The sequence below is a fragment of the Moschus berezovskii genome, chromosome 3 (genome assembly GCF_049115385.1).
Source record: "Moschus berezovskii isolate FMDL1 chromosome 3, NW_MosBer_1.0, whole genome shotgun sequence".
In the NCBI taxonomy this organism is placed as follows: Eukaryota; Metazoa; Chordata; class Mammalia; order Artiodactyla; family Moschidae; genus Moschus; species Moschus berezovskii.
The window spans coordinates 112,824,379-112,848,100 of NC_142462.1; the positions used below are offsets into that span (position 1 = coordinate 112,824,379).

General features: G+C 35.5%; 1 protein-coding gene across 4 annotated transcripts in view; it reads left to right on the forward strand.

Moving 5' to 3' along the window:
• Positions 1 to 23,722, forward strand: part of LUC7L2 (LUC7 like 2, pre-mRNA splicing factor) — a 70,039-nt gene that overhangs the window by 44,338 nt on the left and 1,979 nt on the right. For all 4 annotated transcript variants that reach the window (XM_055421351.2, XM_055421345.2, XM_088834687.1 and 1 more), the window contains 7 exons: positions 2,679 to 2,777; positions 5,615 to 5,725; positions 8,538 to 8,681; positions 12,951 to 13,127; positions 14,727 to 14,818; positions 17,148 to 17,177; positions 20,383 to 20,574. In XM_055421351.2, coding sequence (XP_055277326.1) covers positions 2,679 to 2,777; positions 5,615 to 5,725; positions 8,538 to 8,681; positions 12,951 to 13,127; positions 14,727 to 14,818; positions 17,148 to 17,177; positions 20,383 to 20,574 — 845 coding nt within the window. The remainder of the gene's footprint in view (positions 1 to 2,678; positions 2,778 to 5,614; positions 5,726 to 8,537; positions 8,682 to 12,950; positions 13,128 to 14,726; positions 14,819 to 17,147; positions 17,178 to 20,382; positions 20,575 to 23,722) is intronic.

Sequence of the window (23,722 nt, forward strand, 5' to 3'; positions counted from 1 at the left end):
CTCCGAGTTGGGAGAAAGACTAATAGTTACCTGATGTTCGAATTCTTTATTGGGTACCCCAAAGAAGTAGTTGTCTAAACAGTATTTGAATCTCTCAATTACTTGGAAACTCATGTAACTGCCAAGAAAGCTTGTCCATCTTTTGAAAACTCTGAGCATTAGAATGTATTATGTTAAGAGGACCAAAGTCTGACTCTCTGGAGTCCCTTGGGGCCATAATATAATCTGTGTCTGTTTCATATTAAAAAGTTCTTCAGTTGACTTTCCACATCTTAATTCTCCAGTTTAGTTACATCTGTTCTCTGGCTATTTTGTGTAGCTTTGTTTTGACACACTAATTTATTCATATCACTTTTGAAATGTGTTAGCACACAGAATATGTGTTTTGGAAGAGAGGGACTTGCTTTTAAACCAGCCTTCAGTAAGAGTGTTCTCACTTGCTCATATTATATCCTATAAATTAGTATTGTATCACTTAAATTGATCTCAGTCATGCCACCCTGTAACCCTTACTCTTAACTAGCAAGTTTTTCAGTTTGTCTGATTTTTTGCTTATACTTAGTTATTTATAAATTTGATTTTTTGGTGTAACTGAAAGTGAAAATATTAGTCACTTAGTTGTGTCCGACTCTTTGTGACCCTGTGGTTTGTATGTAGCCTGCCAGGCTCCTTTCTGTCCATGGAATTCTCCAGGCAGGAATACTGGAGTGGGCTGCTATTTCCTTCTCCAGGGGATTTTCCTGACCCAAGGGTCAAACCTGGGTCTTCTGCGTTGCAGGCAGATTCTTTACCTTCTGAGGTAAAGGACCAGGGAAGTCCTTTAGAACTTTGTACTTATTTCTTCATATTAAATTTAATCTGGTATATCAGTATTTTTGAATCTTAATCCAGTGAATTCACTATCCTTTTTAACTTGGCATATTGCACAGAATTGTTGATCATATCCTTCTATATGTCCAGGTGGTTGCAAAAATGTTAAATAGGCAGGGTCATTTTTAGATAATATATACAGAGGTAAGACCCAGACCTGTGTGCTATAGATAATGTTAGTCCTGTTCCCTGCTACTAGAAACTTCCCTCTTGAGTAACACTTGTATATATTTTCTTAAAGATCTGCTTTCTAAATCTGTAAAACTGAAAGACTCTTTCCTTAGCTTTCGCTAAGGTTAGTTTGCTTCCTCTCACTTTTTAGATCCAGTTGGAATGTAGCCTCATCAGAAAGGGATTCTCTGACAACCTTATCCCGAGTAGCTTCCCCTAGTAATAGGAGTGTTAGTGTTTTGCTAGATCACTTAGCATTGTTCAGAGATACAAATATGGTTTATTATTAGCTTCTCCTCTTCAAGAATGTCAGCTCCCTGAGGTCGGAGACTATATCTTTGTCATTTGCACCTAACATAGTGCTTGGCACAAGTTGGGTACTCAGTTGAAGGAATGACTTTACTGCTGCAATGTTTTTTTGTAGTTTTACTTTATATATAGTTTGTGTAATAAATACAAAAGGAACATTTAGCTTTTTGAGTTACTATATTACAGTAACTTCCAGAGATTCTGTCACCCTTACAGAGATTCTGTCACTTCCAGTGATGGGATAGCATACTCCAATTGGAAAATCTGCTTTGCTCTGATCACCTTTAATCACGTCTAATTATTTTTACAGCACACGCATTTTTTCTTACACAATGTGCTTCTAAAAGGATTTCATGAAAGATCTTACCAGTTGCCCAGATACATGTAAAAAGGAACAGATTTTTAGAAACTTTTGTCTCAGATTCAAGGAAAGCTTCTAATTGGATGAAAAAGTGAAGGTGTTAGCCCCCAATCCTGTTGGACTCTGTGACCCCGTAGACTGTAGCCCTCCAGGCTCCTCTGTCCATGGGGTTTTCTAGGCAAGAATACTGGAATGGATAGCCAGTCTCTTCTCAGGGGATCTTCCCAACCCAGGGATTGAATCTGGGTCTCCCATATTGCAGGCACATTCTTTACTGTCTGACCCACCAGGAAAGGTAAATAATGTCGAATTGGAATTTGCATAGAAGGTTCCTACTAGATTCCTTATTGAAATAAATACCTACTTGGTATAAATAAATACCAAGTAGGTATTTATTTTCCTGACATATGCTAATCATAGTGGGGCTAGATACTTATTCTTTGTCAAATTGTTATGGGTTTTAATAAATTACCTCTTTACTAGTTCACCTGGAGTCTTGTGTGGAATCCATATCAAGATTACCAGTGTGTTGTTGGAGGACTCCATCTTTATTTGAAAATTAGAATGTTATTCATAAGAGTGTTGATTATAATTCAACAGTTTGGTTCACATGTTCTGCTAGTTTGATTTTAAATTTATCTTTTTTTGTGTTAAACAACCAAGTGAAATACGTCTTGAGATAGAAGTGAGAAGCTTTTTTCAGTTTCTGACAGGCTTTTCCGTTTCTATTTGTTCTTAAGTACAGAAGTAATCATGGTTCCCATCTGTTGGTAGATAGAATTCATTGGGTTTTTTCTGGCACCAAGTTTTATAGTTGTCTATGAAATTTTGCATGATTTGAAAATCCATAAATAAAGAAGCATCTGTATGACTCAATAATTATTCTGAAGAGAACTGTGATTGTTAATGAATTTTTGAAAAAAGTATTTTCTGTTTTAATAACAAGTATCTTTTTTTCCTCCTCCAGAGAATGGATCTTGGAGAATGTCTGAAAGTCCATGACCTGGCTTTAAGAGCAGATTATGAAATTGCATCCAAAGAACAAGATTTTTTCTTTGAACTTGATGTATGTCATTTTGTTTTAACAAGTTAGATTACCTTTTGCAGTAAAATACTTTGAATATAGATTGATATTTCTTATTGGAAAAGCTTCTTAACAAAATTATCTTTTTTTGTGGTTAATATGAAGGGTAGTTTAAGGGAAATCCACAAAGAGTCAGACACATGACTGAGTGACTAACACACAGAACACACACATGAAGGGTAGTATCTTAACTAACGATAATTTTGAAAAATATGAGATGAAACTGCATATTTTAAGAAAGTGTGTGAAAGTTGTGTAATTCATATATTGATTTGAAAATTAAAGATATACTTCCCCACACCATCCTTAGTATCTTCCCTCTCTTTATATGTATATTTATAGATACCCATTAGGTATTTTGATTAAGAAAATACCATTTTAAATGTAAACAACTAATTTCTAGTGTATATAAAACCCTTTAATAATTAACTGAATTTTTATATTCATACTTGTTTTTGTATCTATAAATATACATATGAAGAGAGGGAAGATACTAAGGATGGTGTTTTTTTTTTATGTGTGTAAGAGAAAAAATATTAGAGGAAATAGAAGATGCTATATAGATGTCTAAAAGGCTCAAACTCTTTATTCTTTTTATACAAACATGAGAGTAGTTGGGACTTTTTTTTTAAGTAGAAGACATACCAATCAGCATTACATAAAACATACTGATGACTATAAACCTTATGGAATATTTTATCGGTGAGGTAATAGATGGTTTATTTTGTTTGGGAGAAAAGTAGTAAATGACCACCACCACCACCCCCCATTTAATTCTCTGAACTTCCAAGAATTTCTGCTAATGGAAATGAAGTCATCTATGTAAACATAATTTTAATATGGGGCTGGAGCAGTTGGGGAAATGCCTTAAGTGAATTTGTTATGATTTAACGTACACTGGGCATAAAATACTGCAGAAATTCACCAACGTCTAGATGTAAGGGTGTGGGGTTCTCAATCTTTTTCTGTTATGGTGTAGTAATAATGCATTGTGTTTATATGTCAAGTATCTACAGAATAAATTCCTAGAATTAGAATAACTGAGTCAAAGAACAGTTTTGCTAGGTCGCTCTTCATGAGAACGATCAATTTACACTCCCACAAGTATGTTTGAAACTATTTCCCATATGCCATATAGTGTGTTGGTCACGATTTCCTTGCAGCTTTAATAAATGAAATGGAATATAAGTATAATTTTAATTTGCATTTCTTATTATAAGTAAGTTTGAAATTTTTTCATGTATTTAAGATCTATTTATATGTCCTTTTCGGTGAACTTTCAATGTAATTTTGTGTGTGTGGGGGGGTGCTATTTACTAATCTTGGGTGTTAGTGAGTTTTGTTTTTTTATTTTAAAGTTTTGCCATGTGGCATACGGGATCTTAGCTCCCCAGCCAGGATCAAACTCATGCCCCCTGTAGTGGAAGCAGCGAGTCTTAGCCACCAAACTACCAGGAAAGTCCCAAATGTTAATATTTTTCTACTTGATTTGTACTAAATAGCACCTTACATATAATGAAAATTAGTCCTTGTCTCAGATAATATGTTGCGGTTTTCTTCTATTTCTTTTTTGGGAGTTGTGAGTTTTGCAAAATATTTGTGTAGTTGTATAGTTTGTTAATTGTTAAAAATCTGTTAAATAAGACAAAAGGCCTTCCGTGTCCTGCTGTGATAAGAATTCTGTTTCATGATTTCTTCTGGTATTTTTATGGCTTTGTTTTATGTATTTGAATCTGTGATTAAATTTATTCTGTTACAAGGAATTTAGGTATAGATCTCACTTTCTACACAGCTGCTTAGTTGACCCAACACTATTGATTAGTTCCATCATTTTTTAAAGATAAAATTTAAGTTAATTAGAGTTAAATAGCTATTTCTTTTTCATCACAGATAAAAGGTTTTACATTTTCATGAAATTCATGGGTTAAACAATAACCATTTTTAGAATTTTACATGTGTCTAATAAATTTATATTTTTAAACATTGGAGTTTTTAATTAGCTATATTTCTGTACAGTTAGATATGAAAGTCTAAATTGGTTGGGTTGGGAATACATCTTTAAAATTTAGTTTTATATGAATTGTTATTTATAGACATATTAACATATGCGATAAACATCTTTGTAAATACTGATGTAGATTTTTACAAAATTCTCAGTGGTTTATTCTTTCAGAAAAGAGCAATTGTTCCTGATTGTAACATTTTCATTGTGAAAAATTTGAAGAACACAGAAAAACAGACTACTGAAAATTATCCATATATTCAGAAATTGTTAATATTTAATGTTTGCTCGTCCCTTTTTCTAAAGCTTTTTTATTTTACAAAATTGGGGTCTTACTGCATATAACATTTGTAACTTAATTTACAAGTGAAGCATGAACATTTTCTTAGAATTTTCTACATGTTACCTGGATATTTCTGCATTTAACACTGTTAAGAACATCTTTGAATATTAATTTCTCCATATACCTCTGATTACTTTCTTAAAATGGATTTCTTGAAGTAAGAGTTACTAAGTCAGAGCATATTATTAAGACGTTTGAAAAAGATTATCATATTGTCTTTTTATTGAGGCTGCACTGGTTTGTGATTCCTTCAGCAAAGTATGAGAGTGGCAGTTTCCTTACAGCTTTACATTTTCTGGGAATTTTTATGTTTGTTCTTTGTAGATTTGATTGGTTCTCAATTTGTAGTTGAACTCAACTTTTTTTTTAATTCCCATAATAAGATTTAAAATAATAAATTATAATTTTTGAGTAAAGATATTTATAGATACAGTTGATTTTTCTTACGGTAATTGTCTTAATTAAACTTTGTAGGCTATGGATCATCTGCAGTCATTCATTGCAGATTGTGATCGAAGAACAGAAGTGGCTAAGAAAAGATTAGCAGAAACTCAAGAAGAAATTAGTGCTGAAGTTGCAGCAAAGGTCAGATGTTCAATTATTTCATTAATACAAAATAGTTTTACCTTACTATACTTTGAGGTATACTTTGTATAACTTTTTATTTTTTAATAATTATATTTATAGGAGATTGCAGAGACATATGTAGAAATTTTGCATACTTTTCCTCTAGTACTCCCCTATGTTAACATCTTACACAATTATAGTGTCAAAGCCATGAAGTTGATACTGGGCCAGACCTTACATTTTATTCACATTTCGTTCGTTGTGCATGTGTGTGTAGCTGTATGCAATTTCATCACATGTGTAACGGGTTACTACCACTGTAATTGAGTTACTTAACTGTAGCATCATCACAATAGTCCCTCATGTTACCCCTTTATAGCCACACTCATTCCTCTACTTCTGTAGCCCTCGGCCACCACTAATCTATTTTCCGTCTCTGTAGTTATGTTATTTCATTGAATATTGCATAAATGGCATCATGCAAGTTGTATCCTTTTGAGATTGACTTTTTACACTCAGTACAACTTCCTTCAGTTTCATGCAAGTTGTTGTCTGTATCAGTAGCTCCTTCTTAGGCAAAAATATTTTGTTCTGAACTTACGCATAAAGTAGAGAGAAGAGTACAGTGAATCCCAATGAATTCAAAAGCATCAGTCTTCTGCTATTTCATTATTTGAAAAGCAAATTGTGGATGTCATATCATTTCACCTTTAAAACATAACCACAAAATTACATTCATAAAGGTAACAAATTTTTAATATTATCCAGTACCCAGAATGAGTTCATTTTCCTATGTAGAGTTGGTGTGTTAGATCAGAGTTCATAAGTCCACATATTGACTTTTTCTAATTTGATGACTCACTGCTTTATAATGTTGTGTACCATTCAGTGTAGTCTGGCACATTTTATGAAAATGCAGAATGGAGACAAAGTTTCCCAATAGAGTTTAGGTGACATCATTAAATGTAGTGCTCAGATATGTGTGTACAAAGTGAAATGGATCCCTTGTCTGAGGAGACGATTATGTGTAACCAACTTTTCCTGGAAAGTTTTCTTAATATGGGGACTATAAAGATAGGTGTCCTAAAGTATAAGGAATTTCATATCTCATGGTAGGAGGAGATCCATAGCAGTTGGCTAGACCCCGGCTGTAATGGTTTATAAAGCTTTGTGTTAGTTATCCATCACTACGAAAATGCTGTCTTTAACAGGTTACCTCAAAACTTGAAACATTAAGAATTTATTTATTTAGCTCATGAGACTGTAATCAGTAACTTAGGCTGAAATTGACTAGGCAGTCAGTCCTCTAAGCTGGGCTCAGTCAGCTGGAGGCCAGAAGTCTGGCCTGAACATATTCTTATGGTGGTAGCAGAGTTGCAATAGTATCAAGCCCCATCGAACAAGCAGTTTTTAAGCCTTATCTTATGTCATATTTGCTACCATCCTGTTAAACCAAAATCAGTTAGTTTCATGGCCAAGTTCAGAGTCAGAATATGATGGTGTTCACATAGCAAAGGGCACAGGTGCAGGGAGGGTGAAGAACTTTGGTCACTAATCTTTCTGTGGCACTTTTTGGTCACTAATCTTTCTGTGGCAGATACTCGAGGAAAATACCATTTTGTTGAACAGTAGTGATAATACAGTTGGGAATTTCTTTGAGGGACAAATATCTTGGATTGAGGGAAATTTAAGAAGTAAAGATTATTGGCACACTACTTTGTTGGGACTGGATGTCAATATCAAATCAAAACCTTTTTTGCTAATTGGCCATACAGGCTGAATACTTATTTTGTAGCCAGAATAAAGACTGTCATGTGCCATTAAAACAATATGAATGAACTAGATACCCATAACGGTGGTGATGAGGTGGTATATCAGAACCCAGGGAAAGAAATAATCCCAATCGAAAGGGATGGACCACCAGAGAAAGGTGCCTTGCTGGTATACTGAATATTAGTAATTTGCCACATGCGTATACAAGGCACATTTTCTCATTTCTCACAACCTTGAGAGAGAGGTATTATCCCTACTTCTCAGATGAGGAAGTCGATTCAGGTGTGGTAATCTGGCCACAATTACATAGCTGTTAATTGGTTTGGCCATAAACCAGATAGGTATGTTGAACTCTTAAAGCCATATCTTCACCTTAAAGAATATCTGCTAATTCATTTCTTTTACTCATATTAGAGTATAATATCTTAGACACTGGAAATACAAAAATGGCATACGGAGTGATGTGATACAGATAAAAGTAATTGTCATAGAAGATACAGAGATGGCACAAAGGAGGATATGACGCTCTCTGCTTAAGTGTTTTAAGTGAGGGTGAGGTGTGGCTATTGATAGTTCACATAATAGGCTGTTTAGTTGGATCTTACTGAATGGATAGACATACATGAGGCAGGTCAAGGAGATAATGGACGACATCCTAGCAGTATGTGGAGACTCAGAGAGGAAGAAAACAGTAGGGTAAGTTTGGGAAACACATAACAGATTTGTTGTGAAGTCAGGGAGCGAAAGAGATAGTTTGGAAAGGTACAGAGTGCCAGATTGTGAAATAGAATGTATTTTATACTTGGAATACACTGCCAAAGCAGAGGTTAAAAAGCAGTAGTTACATTGAGATCAGTTGTCTCCCTGAACTCACTAAACTAAAGGCAGGCAGGCTCAATATATTCTAATGTCCACCAATTCATTTATGATATGCTCAGAAAGCATTAGTTATATTGCCTTAGATAGCTCAAATGTCTTTTCTGAGCACTTAAAAAATATTTTGAACTTCGGTACATGCTGCTTTTTATTCATGATCGTCTTTTCTGTTTCTTTCCAGGCAGAACGTGTTCATGAGTTAAATGAAGAAATTGGAAAATTGTTGGCCAAGGTGGAGCAGCTAGGAGCTGAAGGAAATGTGGAGGAATCCCAGAAAGTAATGGATGAAGTGGAAAAAGCACGGGCAAAGAAAAGAGAAGCAGAGGTAGTTTATAGAACCTTAGCATCTGTACTTCCAAAAGAACATATATTTGATCAGAAATTACTGAAAAGTTAAAGGAAATTTAAACCAGTTTAAAAATACATAGCTAGTTTGTATCATGCCAGTGGGTTGTATATCAAAACTAGTGGTTGTTTTGGAATTTAGAGTCATTGATCTGTTGAAATTTATAACTGGAAATGAAATTACCTAAACAACGTCTCTCACACACACAGATACATACATACAGTATTCATAGCCATGGTCACAATGAAACCCTACCCACTTCTCCACCCCCATACAACTGTAGCATTCTCCCTTTTCTTCCTTCCTCATTACAGTCTGCTAGCACACTGGAAGCCTCCTCTCATTCTTCCTCCACAGCACAGCTCAAAATCTGCTATCCTGCAGACAAAGTTCTATTTTTTTTTGCCCCTTGCCCCGATATTTTTTAGGAAATCAAATGCCTCCAAATAAGATTGTACTCTCCCCTTTTGCCATAGTCTCCATTGTTCTTAACTGTATCACACCTGGGTTTAATTTGTTCTTATTTCTGTAACCTTTTGAGGCAGAAGCTTAGAGCATTGATTTAGTTTATTTTGATTTATTTTTCATTTTTTACTTTTACTGAAGTATAGTTGATTTACAGTGTTATGTTAATTTCTGGGCTTCCCAGGTGGTACTAGTGATAAAGAACCTGCCTGCCAATGCAGGTTAGACCTAAGAGATGCTGGTTTGATCCCTGGGTTGGGAAGATCCCCTGGAGGAGGGCATGGCAACCCACTCCAGTATTCTTGCCTGGAGAATCCCTTGGACAGGGGAGTTTGGCAGGCTACCGTCCATGGGGTTGCAAAGAGTCAGACAAGACTGAAGCAACTTAGCAGGCTCAGCAAAGTGACTCAGTTATTACATTTTTTTTCTTTTCTATTTTATCATGAATTATTAAATATACATATAGTTCCTGTGCTGTACAGTAGAACTTTGTTGTTCATCCATACTGTATATACTAGTTTGTGTCTGCTATTCCCAAGCTTCCAATCCTTCCCTCCTCCAACCCCCTTGGATCATTCTTCTAAGCACAGCAATAGCATCTCACAGATTTTCATATGTTGTGTTTTAATTTTCATTCATTTCTAAATACTTGCTAATATTGCTTATGATTTCCTTTCTGACCTGTAGGTTTTAAGAGATCTGTTTAGTTTTTATTTTCACTGACTTTAATTCTGTTGTGGTCAGAAAACATGTTGTATTTCAGTTCTCTTAAATATGTCAGTACTTGTTTTGTGGCCCTGCCTGTGGCCTGTCTTAGTGAATGTTCATTTGCACTTGAATGATACTTTGCCTTGTTAAATGAAGTGTTCTATAAATGTCCTTTGAGTCAAGATAGTTAATAGATTTTTTCAACTCATCTGTATCCTGTTGGTTTTCATGCCTACTTATTCTACTGTTAATCTTTACTGAGAGGTGTGGCTGAAGTCTAATTGTGGATTTGTTTCTTTATGCCTTCCGTTTAGTCACTTTTTGCTTCACCTATTTTGAAGCTCTGTTATTAGCTTAATAGACATTTAGGATTTTTATGTCTTTTGATTAATTTAACCCTTTGTTTTAAATGTCCTTCTCTGTCCCTATTTAATGTCCCTTGTTTTGAAATCTTTGATATTAATAAAAGATTCTAGCTTTTTTTATAAGTTGAAGTTGTATACTGTAAACTCTGGAGAAACCACTGGAGCAGAAAAAACTAATAGCTGAAATAAAGTGGAATCCTAAAAAAGTACTTAATCCAAAAGAAAGGCAGGAGAAAAGAAACAACAGATTAGACATATAGACAATAAATAGTGGGATGGTAGACTTAAACCCAGTGTATCAATAATTACATTAAATATAAATGATCTCAATAGTCCAGTTAAAAAGAGACTGTGAGACTAGATTTACAACAAAAAGAAATAAGACTTAACTGTGTACTACCTGCAGGAAGCCCACTGTAAATACAGAGACACAGATTAAAGGTTCTAGGCTGGGAAAAAGATATACCAAGTAGCCATTATAGGTAGTTTTAATTTCTTAATATTAGGATTTCTTTAAATGCAGTTAATGTCAATCCAGAAAATAAACAGTTTGTGGTACCACCATGGCCTCTAAGCTGAAAGTCTTTCATTTCTCTCTAAGTAGAAAGAGGAGGAATAATAAGTCACACAAATTGAGTTGACCTGTCTTGTGCTTTCAGTTTTTCTTTTGAAAATATTTTGAAATATTTTAAGAAAGGTTAAAATATTGGGTGAAGAATTTTCTTGTATCCTTCACACAGACTCTTCAAATGTTAACAGATTACCACATTAGCTTTATCATTCTCTTCCTACATCAGTGTGTGTGTGTATTTGAACTGTTTGATAACAAGTTATAAAAATGATGCCTCTTTATCCCTAAATACTTCGGTGTGTATTTCATAAAAACAAAGATATCTTACTATATAACCACAGTACAGTTGTCTGAATCATGGAATAATATTGTTACAACACTATTAATGTGAAGACTTTGTTCAGATTTTACCATTTGTCCCAATAATGTTCATTTTCAGAAAAGAAAAAAAAATTTTAAGATCCAGTCCAGGATCATGTATTGCATTTTAGTTGTTATGTCTCTCTAGTCTAATTTAATCTGGTACCTCAGTCTTTGTCTTACATGGTCTTGACCGTTTTGAAAAGTGTAGACCTGTTATTCTATAAAATGTCCTTCACTTTGGATTTGCTCAATATTTCTTTCTCATTAGATTTTTGAGAGGAATACCACTGAAACAATGTCATAGCCTGTCAAAGGCATGTGTTAGTGGTTTGTTTACATGTATACCTATATCTCCTCCTTCTAGAGCCTCCTTCCTACCCCACCCCTTTAGGTCATCACAGGACACTGTGCTATACAGCAGCTTCACACTAGCTGTCTCTTTTGCAAGTCCATGGACTGTAGCCCGTCAGGCTCCTCTGTCCATGGAATTTCCCAGGCACTAATACTGGATTGGGTTGCCATTTCCTTCTGCAGGGGATCTTTCTGACCCAGGAAGCAAACCCGGGTCTCCTGCATTGCAGGTAGATTCTACCAACTGAGTTAATAGGAAATCCCTAGTAATGGGAGAAGTGTATTATTTAGGAAGAAAATATTTGCAAATGAAGCAGCAGACAATGGATTAATCTCCAGACTGACAAACAGCTAATGGAGCTCAATATCAAAAAAAAATCAAAAAATGGGTGGAAGACCTAAATAGACATTTCTCCCATTGCCTTTTTTTTTTTTTTTAATGGTATACAAAAACTGGGCCCAGAGTGGAGGCTGCATTTTATTATTTTTTTTTTTAAATATCACTCATTTATTTTTGGCTGCATGTGGGCCTTCTCTAGTTGTGGAGAATGGGAACTACTCTATAGTTGTGGTGCAGTGGCTGCTTTTGTTGCAGAGCATGGGCTCTAGAGTGCTGGCTCAGTAGTTGTGTTATGTGGAATCTTCCCAGACCAGGGATTGAACCAGGGTTCTTTGCTTTGCAACACGGATTCTTAAAGAACCTCCTATAGATTTTCTCCAGCAGTGCCCACTTATATTTCCTTAGCCAAAGCTACGTGGAAACTTGGAAATGTCATGCTTTTAGCTGGTGCCGCGAACAAATCAGAATTCTGTCAGTATAAGGAAAAAGGGTAGAGTGGATTCACAAATCTACTAATTTATTATCTCCTTAATGAACTTAATAAAATGATGAGTCCAAGACCTCTTAATCTCAGTAAGGCACCTTTCATCTATGTCTTATAGAACCTCTCTGTTTGAGGCGAAGTTTTATCATTTGTAGGCCCTGTCTGTATTTACATAGTGGGGAAAATGATACGTGGAAGGATGCTGTAATAGTATGGAAGACATGCATTCCTTTTCTGCAAGCATGAGCGACTACTTCCTTGTTTCTTCACTGATGTATATTTTTGGGGTTGCATCTCGTTTTTAACAAAAAAAATAGAGAAAACAGAACATTGAGGAAACCTTTGAAGAAAGTTATATATCATGTTACTGTTATTGTAGTTCTTGGGAAAAGGTAATTTGAGGCTCTGATCTTTCATTTCTAGTGGAGAAGTCCTTAGGACAGAGGATGGGAGTAAGCGGGGGAATCTATTTCATGACAAAATAGCCATACTTTCGTATGTTCACTGGAAGCGTTTTTTTTGTTGTTATGAACATAGTGAATTTTAATTGTGTGATTTGAATGCAGTTTATATGAACATGGTTTTTCTCACTTTTTTTTAGGAAGTTTATCGGAATTCTATGCCAGCTTCCAGTTTTCAGCAGCAGAAACTTCGAGTCTGTGAAGTTTGCTCTGCCTATTTAGGTCTTCATGATAATGACAGACGACTGGCTGATCATTTTGGGGGTAAACTGCACCTGGGATTTATTGAAATAAGAGAGAAGCTTGAAGAATTAAAGGTACATTGGTAAATTAATATCCCTCACTTTATTCAGTTATAGCCACTCATTTAATTTGTCTGTGTAATATTTTTCTTTTTGAAAACTATTGAAGTTTGAAACTATATTGAAGATTATTATTAACTGTGATTCTGTTAATAATTCAGATTATAGGATTTTGTGTAGGTTTGTAAATGGAAATAGCGGCTTGTTTAATGGATGTCTGACAAACTTTAAAAATCCTTTCATTCTTGGTGGAGATAATATTTTGTCTTGGATATTATATTGAATTAGGTAGGAATCTTGCAAACTAGGTTATAAAATCATACAAGCCCCCTAAAATTTCCAGTGATACTTTCTTTAAAAAAAAAACTGGTAATAATAATATAACATTTAAAGGAAGATTTAAAAAATGATCCAATATTTATTTAAAATATTTTGCAGTTCACTAAATAGCAGACTTTAGAATCTCTAGTTTTATGCTTCTGCTCCCACTTCAGAAAGAACTTAAAAACCTATTTTTTTAAAGGGACAGTCTGTCATTTAAATATATAGGCTGATGTGAGAAAGGCAACACAACTCTTACTTGTCTGCCAGATTCTTCTGTGAAGATAAGTAAAGACAGAAAAGGATATTTCTTAACCACTGAAAGTAAGCACAGTCAATGGATAGGGCCAATTTACTTTTCAGTGATCTGATGTGGCTAGTTGTTTTTTATCTTTTTTTAATTGACACTGTCACATTTTGTCATGAATTGAGGACTATCTCAAAGATGGCAAACACCAGTAGTGACTTTTTTTTGTAGTTATCACTGAAATTAACCCAGCATCCATAGCTGGGCATTTAAAATAATGTAGAGTCAGAATCACCTAGGGATGTCTCCATATTATTAGTTTATTGTGAGCTCTTATCAGTATTCTGAGTAGTTTAGATGATCTTGGGTAAGTTTTTTGAAATTACAAAATGAGTGTCACCATAGCAAATGATCATTGGGCTCAAAGATAAAAATGGTACCTGATTGGGTACCAAATACAGACCTAGCATCAGAACTGTTGAGAGTTTCCCTGGTATTTTTTAAAGCAATAGCATCAGGATTGTAACCAAAGTCAACAGAAGACGTTTCTGTGTTGGAAATCATAGAGCATGGAAACAGTGATCTATAATGATTGATTTTTTAAAATCATTTTTAAAGAATTTATTTTTCACTTTTCACTCTCATGCATTGGAGAAGGAAATGGCAACCCACTCCAGTGTTCTTGCCTGGAGAATCCCAGGGACGAGGGAGCCTGGTGGGCTTCCGTCTATGGGGTCGCACAGAGTTGGACACGACTGAAGCGACTTAGCAGCAGCAGCAGAAAATATTAAGAGGAGAAAAATCTTATAAAAGTAATTTTGAAATATCATTAAGAAGTCATGGAGAAATATGAAATTTTATATGAAAGGAAAGATTTTGGAAACCAGATTTGTAAGCTTAATGATTATACCTGATAAAACTTCAAATTGAATTGATATTAAAAAGTTTTGATATTAGATATGGTAAAGTTGAGGATAATGCTAAGAATGCGCCCGGTAAATAATGCTTCTCATTTAATATTATTTGAACTGTCATTGTGTTTTAAGAGAGTTGTAGCTGAGAAGCAGGAGAAAAGAAACCAGGAACGCCTGAAAAGAAGAGAAGAAAGGGAGAGAGAAGAAAGGGAGAAGCTGAGGAGGTATGGCGTAATTACTGGAGTAGTCCAAGTACCTGAAGTGGGACATTCCCAGTTCTAAAAAAGATGTAATGGTGTATAAGATTTTAGACATCAGTAAATCTGGACTTGGGAAATTTCTTTTTACTCTTAAAAATATTACCATATGAAACAGTGTTTATTCAAGTATATTAAAAAATGACTGTTTAAGTCCAGAAGATTTCCTTCAAAATGTATGGAAGAGGGAGTCAAGAATGCCTCATATCTTTATGTTTAGTAAGATTTATAACAAAGCCTATTTCTAGCCCTTTGATTATCATAATAGGCTCACTTTGTGCCAGATTGGCACAGAACTGTTTTATGGTACATACTTGTTGATAGAAGGTCTGGGTGTTTTTTTTTTTTTTTATCTGTTTCACTGACTATTTTATATGCTACTTTGATTCTGTATTTCTTCAATTTAGAAGCTATAAACCTTAAAACTTTCATTAATAATAGCTAAATGTGCACAGTTCTTTTTATATTGGCATATTAGTTGATAAAATCAGGATTCTTCATATTTAGAACGTGTGCATGTTCTGGATCATTGTTACCCATTGGCGGCAAGTTGTATGATAACGTGTTTAAAAACTTCACCAGTTTTCAGATGGAGGGATGTGCCAGAAAAGATTTACCTGTCATTCTAATTTACAGTGTTTCCTTAATGGTATTATATTTCTCTGAAATTTAAATAGCTTCTCTTCAGTAGATGTCCCTAAGTTAATTCAAATCCTTGATAATATGTGACTCGGCTATGTCAACTTCCTCCAAGCTTTGAGCATGTTACATGCAATCTATTTGAAGACATTTAATCTGACTTCATTTTTGTTACATGGCTTGTAAGAGGTAATCTTTTTGCACTGTGATGACAAAAATGAAACTGTATATGGACATGTTCCTATTTAGAGGAAGTGCTTTTATTCTTCCATCGATAAATTTTCTTCATTTACTAGTAAATTTTACCTCAGAGCTTTATCTCTGTTCTCTTTTGTGTATACTGTTTCCATGGAAATAGCGCCCAGTATTGTAATATTTAAGATAATATAAATGGAACTTGAATCTCAGTTTAAGTTAAAATTTAACAGAATATACTGCCACTAATACAAATTATACATCTGAGATGACAGCCAAATAAGAAAAATAATTCTTTGTAGGACTACATTTTCACATCTGTCAGAGATGAAAGTACATCACATCTTACTCTTTTGATGCCATATTTTTTTTTAATATTGGTTAAGAAATGTTAACACTATTTCAGAAATGTTAAAAAAATTTTTTTTAAACTATCTGTGAACTTGAAGGACTCTTAAGTATGGAAGATGAGGAAATTACTAGTAAGTATAAAATTATAAACAAAATGGGGTTCCAACTATAGTGTTGAAAGGATAATGATAAAAATTATTATCACTTTACTGGATGCTTACTGTGTGCCAGCTACTGTGCTAATAAGACTTCCTATATTAATTTATGGCTGGATGGCATCACCGACTCTGTGGACATGAGTTTGAGTGAACTCCGGGAGTTGGTGATGGACAGGGAGGCCTGGCGTGCTGTGATTCATGGGGTCGCGGAGAGTCGGACACGACTGAGCGACTGAACTGAAAGCTCCCTGTGAATTTTTTATTACTATTCCTCTTTTTCAAATGGCAAACTAAGCTGCGGGAAGATTTATAATCTCTCCAGGCCACACAGATAGTGAATGATGCAAACAGTTATGGCTTACATGAGACTCAATCCACATTCATGTTCCAACCAAGCTATATACACTCCACCAAAAAAACCCTTTGACTTCCTGGTAACTGTAATACTGCTCTTACTATCAGTTGAGCTTTAGTTGTGTGCTGGGCAACATGAAGAGTACTTTATATCAGAGAATTGTGTGTCATATTAAGAAACATTGTAAGATTGAATTGAGTGTTCCTAGGGGTTATCGTATGAGGTGATAATTCCAGAGGATGTTTCCCTCAGAAGTTTTATTCTGTTCCAAGAGGGAAAGATGAAATGACAGATGTAAATAACAAGGAATTCTTTCCAGGCTGGGAGGTGGTTTTTGGAGAATTAATGAATTGCATTGTGTTTTAAGTCTTCTAAGAGCATATTCTAAGAGCCAGGTAGCCTAAGTAAGGGGTATGCCAGAGTGGGAAAGTCTGTAAAGCTTGTGGTGCTTTTTGAGAAAATTTGTGTATACACACATGTGCCTTGTATTTATAAAATTAATATAAAAATTAGAAATGGGAATGTAATTTTAATGGCACATTGTACTTTTTCTTCCTTATTTATAGTTATTTTTCTAAAAATAGAATTCTTTTTTTAGGTCTCGATCACATAGCAAGAATCCTAAAAGGTAGGTATTATACAAGATAAGTGATAAAGCAGTGTTTTCTGAGGGTAGTGAATGAGAATTTTTATTAGTACTCTTAATTCTTTTGTAGTGCATATTTGAGCAGTGTCATTTGAGAAGAAGTTAGTCAGAAGATACTCATGAGCTACAGTTTAGTTTTCTCAGAGTAAATTATATACAGTGCCCTGAAGTTACAGGGAAAGCTAAAAATATTTCATAATATTTCGTTAAAATCTTGTTTAGAAGCTCAGAGTATACATGTGACAAGATTTATTTTTTAAAATCAGTTGGGGTGGTACATCTAAGAAACACATTCTAAGAGGTTGTATCTGTTCAAAATACAAATAAATGACTATGTTTTGAATGAGGGAATCCACGGTGAGTTAATTAAGGGAAATGAAAATGTTTAGTTTGCACCCAAGCTAGACTTGGGCTTTATTACTTCTCCCTTTGTACAGGGATCACATAAAGCTTTAATGGGGCATTTTACATCCTTAAAAGAAGACGAGGAGAAGACTTAATTTTGATCTTTGGCCCTAGTATTGGTGGACTTTTTGAAGCTTTTTCCCCAAATTCTTCCATAGCTCTCACCCAAATCACCTCTTCTTTTTGAAACCTACGTATTCTTGACTCTAAAGAATAAGAGCATTTGCTGTTACGAAAGCAAAACCTTGTGTTTCTATTAAATGTTCCTTAGTACTTTTTATAGTACTAAGTACTACTTAGTACTTTTTTTTTGGTGGCAGGGAGAGGGTTCCCTTGTAGCTGAGTCGGTAAAGAATCTGCCTGCAGTGCAAGAGACCTGGGTTTAATCCCTGGGTCAGGAATTTCCCCTGGAGAAGAAAATGGCAACCCACTCCACTATCATTACCTGGAAAATCTCATGGACAGAGGAGCCTGGTGGACTGCAGTCCATGGGGTCGCAGAGTTGGGCACGACTGAGCGACTAACACTTTAGTACTTTTTAGCATCTTTCAATGGTGTTTCTGCTGAAAACACTAAAAAACTAAGACATTAGTCAGGACCAGTTGTATCAGCTAATTTATATGGTTGTGAGTTTCTCAATCCAGGATGAGAAGTAGAAATATTAAATGATTATTTTTTTACTGATTGGGTCCTGCAGGCATGTCCCTTTGTTGGAGAGAAATTTAAACTCTTTGTACACAGAACATCCTTAGATATTCAGGCTAGAAATTTAATTTCTACTACCCTCGTCCAAGCCACTTTTTACCTCACTATTTACAGTAGCCTCTTAAGGAGTCTCTTAATTTCTGTTCATGTCCACGTCCCTTTTTGGCTTCAGTCTGTTTTTTACACATTAGTCAAAATGTATTATTTAAAAAGTGGAATAAAGCAAATCAGCCCTGTCTTCAATCCTTCTAAAGGTATTCCATTTCACTCAGAGGAGAAGTTGCAATCCTCACTATAGTTTTTAAGTAGAGTGATCAATCTGCCCTAGGAGAGTTACAGTTTATTTCTTGTCTCAGCATGTTTATTAATAGCTCCCTCCTTTCCTCTGTATAATTTAATACTGAAAGCATCCTTGTTTGAATGACAGAGTACTTGGTCATCCTGCTTATTGGACTCCTGATATTACTCCTCCTTGCTAATCTCATTACATCTAGAGGGTTTCTCTTGTTCCTGTGAACTTTCTCCCCCTCAGGGCCTTTGCACCTGTGTTCCCTCTACCTGAAGCATTCTGCTCTGTGCTCCCTGGTTAGCTGATTGCCGTAGTTCATTTCATCTTTGCTTAAATGCTGTTTTATAAGGAAAACCTTTCCTGCCTGTTCTGTATAGAAGAGGACCGCCTAATTTCAGTCTCCTTTTTTACCCTTCTGTCATGTCCTTACTACCTGACCTATCTTTTATTTGCTGCCTACATGTCTGTGGAGGCCTCTTTCTGGAGTTTGAGCACCATGAGGTTAAGGACTTTGCTGTATGTGCTGCGCAGTCTCCCTGGTACCTGGAACAGCGCAGTAGGCACCCAGTACATGTTTTTACCAGATAGTTATTGTCAAGTAAAATGAAATATGCCTTGGGGAAATAATTTGTTACAATAGCTCAGAGTGAGTGATAAAAGAACATACCATTTGATAAAAACACATGGAATGGATTTTCTCTTTTCCCTGTGTTTCTTTTCAGAAATACTTAATTGTGGAAACACTGTATTCAGCCACAATTGATACTAGATCCACAGTAGATGCCTTTCTTTCTAATGTTGATATAAGCTAAATACTTTTAAACTGTAATAAAGTAATAATTTGAAAATAAACCCAGTTTATAAATTACCCTAATAATGTGCTTTTGAACTTACTGTAATCAGATTACGAGAAAATATTTCATTATTTACACACCATGTGATAAGTTTATCTAGTTTTTAGGTTTATTTTTCAGTAAATTTTTAAGTTGTGCAACTGTCACAGTCCAGCTTAGAACATTTTTATCACTCTTAACAATCATTTCTTCCCCATTGTTTCCCAAATGTTTTATATCCTCTATATATGTTGTCCCCACCCTGACCATATACACAATATATAAGTTAGTTTTGTAACCCAATAGAGGCTACAGAAGTGTTTTTCCTTCTCCGTATGCCTACATACTTGTTGTAAATATTTTTTTTTTTTGCAGTTTAAGTAAAGTTCTCTAAAATGATTTACGCATTTAATGTTTTTCCAATAAATTATGTACTACTTGCATAGAGAACTGTCTTAACTGTTTTGATTACACTGACAAGACACATTGTGGGCATTAAATTTATTTTGATATTCACATAACCTTTCCAGTTCAGCGAGTTAAAACTTACCCTAAACAGTATTTTTTCTCACGTGTGTCCTCCCTTCTGTCCATGTTCACCAGGTACATACTTTGTTTTGTAAAGTATACTAATGATCATAGTTAAATCCACAGAGATTTAAAATTAAATCCATAAAGCATCTAGGTAGTATAGTCCTTGGCATGCAGTAGTATTATAGATTGTTTCCTTCATTTAAAAAAATATTCCTGATGTAAATTTATACAACACTGACCTGAGAACTGTTTATTTCAAAATTCTAGTATGTAGTTATTTAATATACCAGCAGTTTATTTCGGTGTAGATTTAGCTGATTTGAAATAGTATTGGCATTAAGTAAGTTTCTCTTTAAAGAGTAGGCTTTAGTGAATGAGAAACTTAGTGCTAACGAAACTAAAAACTAAATATCTTTTATAGATCCAGGTCCAGGGAGCATCGCAGACATCGGTCTCGCTCCATGTCACGAGAACGGAAAAGGAGAACTCGATCCAAATCCCGGGAGAAACGCCATCGCCACAGGTCCCGCTCCAGCAGCCGTAGTCGCAGCCGCAGCCACCAGAGAAGTGGGCACAGTTCTAGAGACAGGAGCAGAGAGCGATCAAGGAGGAGGTACTGAGGTCCATAGGAGGATATGGAGCTACCTTTACGGTTTAGACTTGGGATACTAGTGGTTTGAACTTGCATCTGGTAATTTGTACACATCTGTGTGTGAGTGTATAATTTTTTTTTTTACTGATTATATGGGTAGTTCAGAAAGAATATACATATGAGCCAGAGTAAGAAATTGGACCCAATACATGCAGAGGTTATTGCTTTTCTCTGGTCAGTGTGTCTTGGGGAAAAGTACTTTATGGGCAAATGATTTAGGCGCCAGCACTGTGAGAGCCTCTCCAGTGTGTATTGGCAGATTAGGGGCTCTGAGAAGTCCTTTCATTAAGACTTGCTTGACTCACTGTTTTCTAAACTTCTTGGAGCTGTTGTACCTTTTCAGACTAGATACATTCGGTATATTCTTGTTTATTCTGCACTATAGGTATGCAATGTTATATACAGTTAGCTTGGCAGGGCAGGTTCAGAATTTTAAGAAAGTTGGACATCACTGGCATGAAAATTCAAAACATGCAGGGAGGGCAGAACCAACGTGAGGTATGTTTAAGGACTCGAATGTCTGATCAGGACAAAGGATTAGAATGTGATGGAGCCTTTGCACTCATGGTCTGTATAGACCAAGCTCCCCAAACTTCTCAGGTCCCATCATGGCCCTTAAGCCAGGTCATTTCTATGGAACAGAAACATTTTTTGAGTGCCTAGTATCTACTAATCTCAAGCTTTTTATGGATTATTACTCCACATAAAACCTGTGATAAATTTTTAACAGCTTTCTGCAGATTTCTTTTTTATTTTTGGCGCCTTAGCTAGCCATTTCCTGAAACTGCTCACAGACTGAGTTGGATATGATAGGCCCTTTTATTTATTTTTTATTTTCTTGCCTTGTTCCAAGTAAGTTCCCACCCCCTCCTCGTAATTGACAAAGTTGTAAGATACTTAAAGTGTACATTGTGGTGATTTGCTATACATGCAGGTTGTGAAAGGATTCCTCCCATCTAGTTAGTTAACACATCCATCACCTCACATATATTTTTGTTGTTTTTGGTGAGAACATTTATGTTCTACTCTTAGAAAACCAAGTAGTTCTTCTACTGTACTAGGCCTAGTAAATATATGTATATATATAAAAAGTAGTTGAGCAACTTTATTCAAGTGAATTAGGACATAGGACTAATATTTTGACAATAATGAGATTGACCTAAGCGCTAAACTGGAATCAGAGTAAACAGCATGGGAGTTTAGTGCTAGTGCTAAGTCGCTTCAGTCATGTCTGACTATGCGACCCCGTGGAATGTAGCCCGCCAGGCTCCTCTGTCAATGGGATTTTCCAGGCAAGAGTACTGGAGTGGGTTGTCATTTCCTTCTCCAGGGGATCTTCCCGACCCAGGGATCGAACCTGCGTCTCTTACATCTCCTTTGTTGCCAGGTGGGTTCTTTACTGCTAGTGCCACTTGGGAGTTTAGATGAGGGAAATATCAGAGTAATTTAAAAAGATAGCTTCAGGGAGTACCCTAAAGCCTAAACGGAGTAGGTATAATTTGAATAGATAAAACCAGGTAGGAAAGAGATATTTTAGCTATTACAGGCACATGCAGAGAATGAACTGGGAATTTGTGAATTTTTAAGGGACAAAGTTGTTCATCGTGTGCTTCTAGGTCACTTATCTCATATCCTTAAAACTAGGCACATAGTACAGTGCCCAGGAAAATACATTAAAAAAAAAAAATCTCCATGACTTTTACCTACACTGTAAATTTTAAGAGTCATCTTGCTGGTTGCTAGAAGGTCTAGATAATTTCTCTTGTCACCTTGGCCCCCTGTCATTGTTTTGGTATCTCTGCACTCTTAAATGCTGTCATTGGTGGTGGGGATGGCGGGATAGGCATGAAGTCTCCCTCTTCCGGGACCCAGTCCCTAATGTTGTCTGTGTTTATGAAGATATAGAGGAAATTTGACCACCATGCTCCCTGACATCCCTCATCCAGTATTTTCAGCATATTGTTCATAAAGAGAATTATTTTTGTAGAAGTATTTCTTTTCCTCAAGAACACTTCTAATCTTGATATTCAGATTACTGTCTCAAAGCAGTATTTTGTTTTTTGCCGAAAATGAGCAATTGCTATTGAAATCTACTTGATTTAAAAGAGAATATCAAGTTATTGCTACATAGTACCAGTTTTAATTTCAAGGTAAAAATTCCAGTTAAAGGTCTTTTATGACTTGGCGTTCTTCTGCTTCATCTGTGAAGCACTGGTCTCAGTAGGTTCTGCCTGCGGCCTTTTCTGGCAACAGCCGCCTTTGGTAAACAAGGACCAAGTGCATTTTTCTGCTGCCTACTGTGTTCAGGTGCATATAGCGCAGACTTCAGAGCTGACTACTTGGATGAAAGTGGCCTTGGCCAAATTATCTCATTACCCCTCCTGTCTTTCCTTATCTACTTAGTAGAAGAATACCTGCTTCATCAGAATTATTGGTATACTGAGTAAAAACTGCTTCTGTACCGGACATTGTAACCTCTGGCAAAATATTAGTTGATACTCATCTCAGTTTGTAGTCATTTCTCTGGGACTTACCAGCACTACATGTCCTTATTCTTAGGCAGCATCTCAGTCTTCTCTCTCCATATTCCATTCCTACAAAGACATGGGTAGGCTGTGTGGAGTGTGATTTAACACATCATTTTTAAATTAAGCTTATTAAAACCTTAATTCAGTAGAATGCTCAGAGTTGACATTTAATCTTTCGACCTTTCTGGTTTAAACTTTTTAAACGATATTTCTAAAGCTGCCTAGTATAGTAGTGTTTTTTTCCCTTGCCTTGGTAGTTGAAAGTATTACTTAATCATGCTTCAGATCCTAATTCTGAGCATGGGTTAAGTGAGATAATTATGTAAAAGTACCGTGTCACCTGTAAAGAACCAAATAAATGTGATATGTTCCTAATTTATTCTAGATGTTGAAGGTATCCATATTAATTCTGATCCCCTACTGTCCTTTGGGTTTCCTTCTGATTAAATCTCTGGTATGAGCTTATATTTACCTTTCTTATTGTCTGGGTATGGGAACAGAAGGGCAGTATTAAGAAACAGTTACAGTTAATCAAGATTTATTATAGTGTGATCGCCTGTCTTTTATTCTGTTTTTTTTTC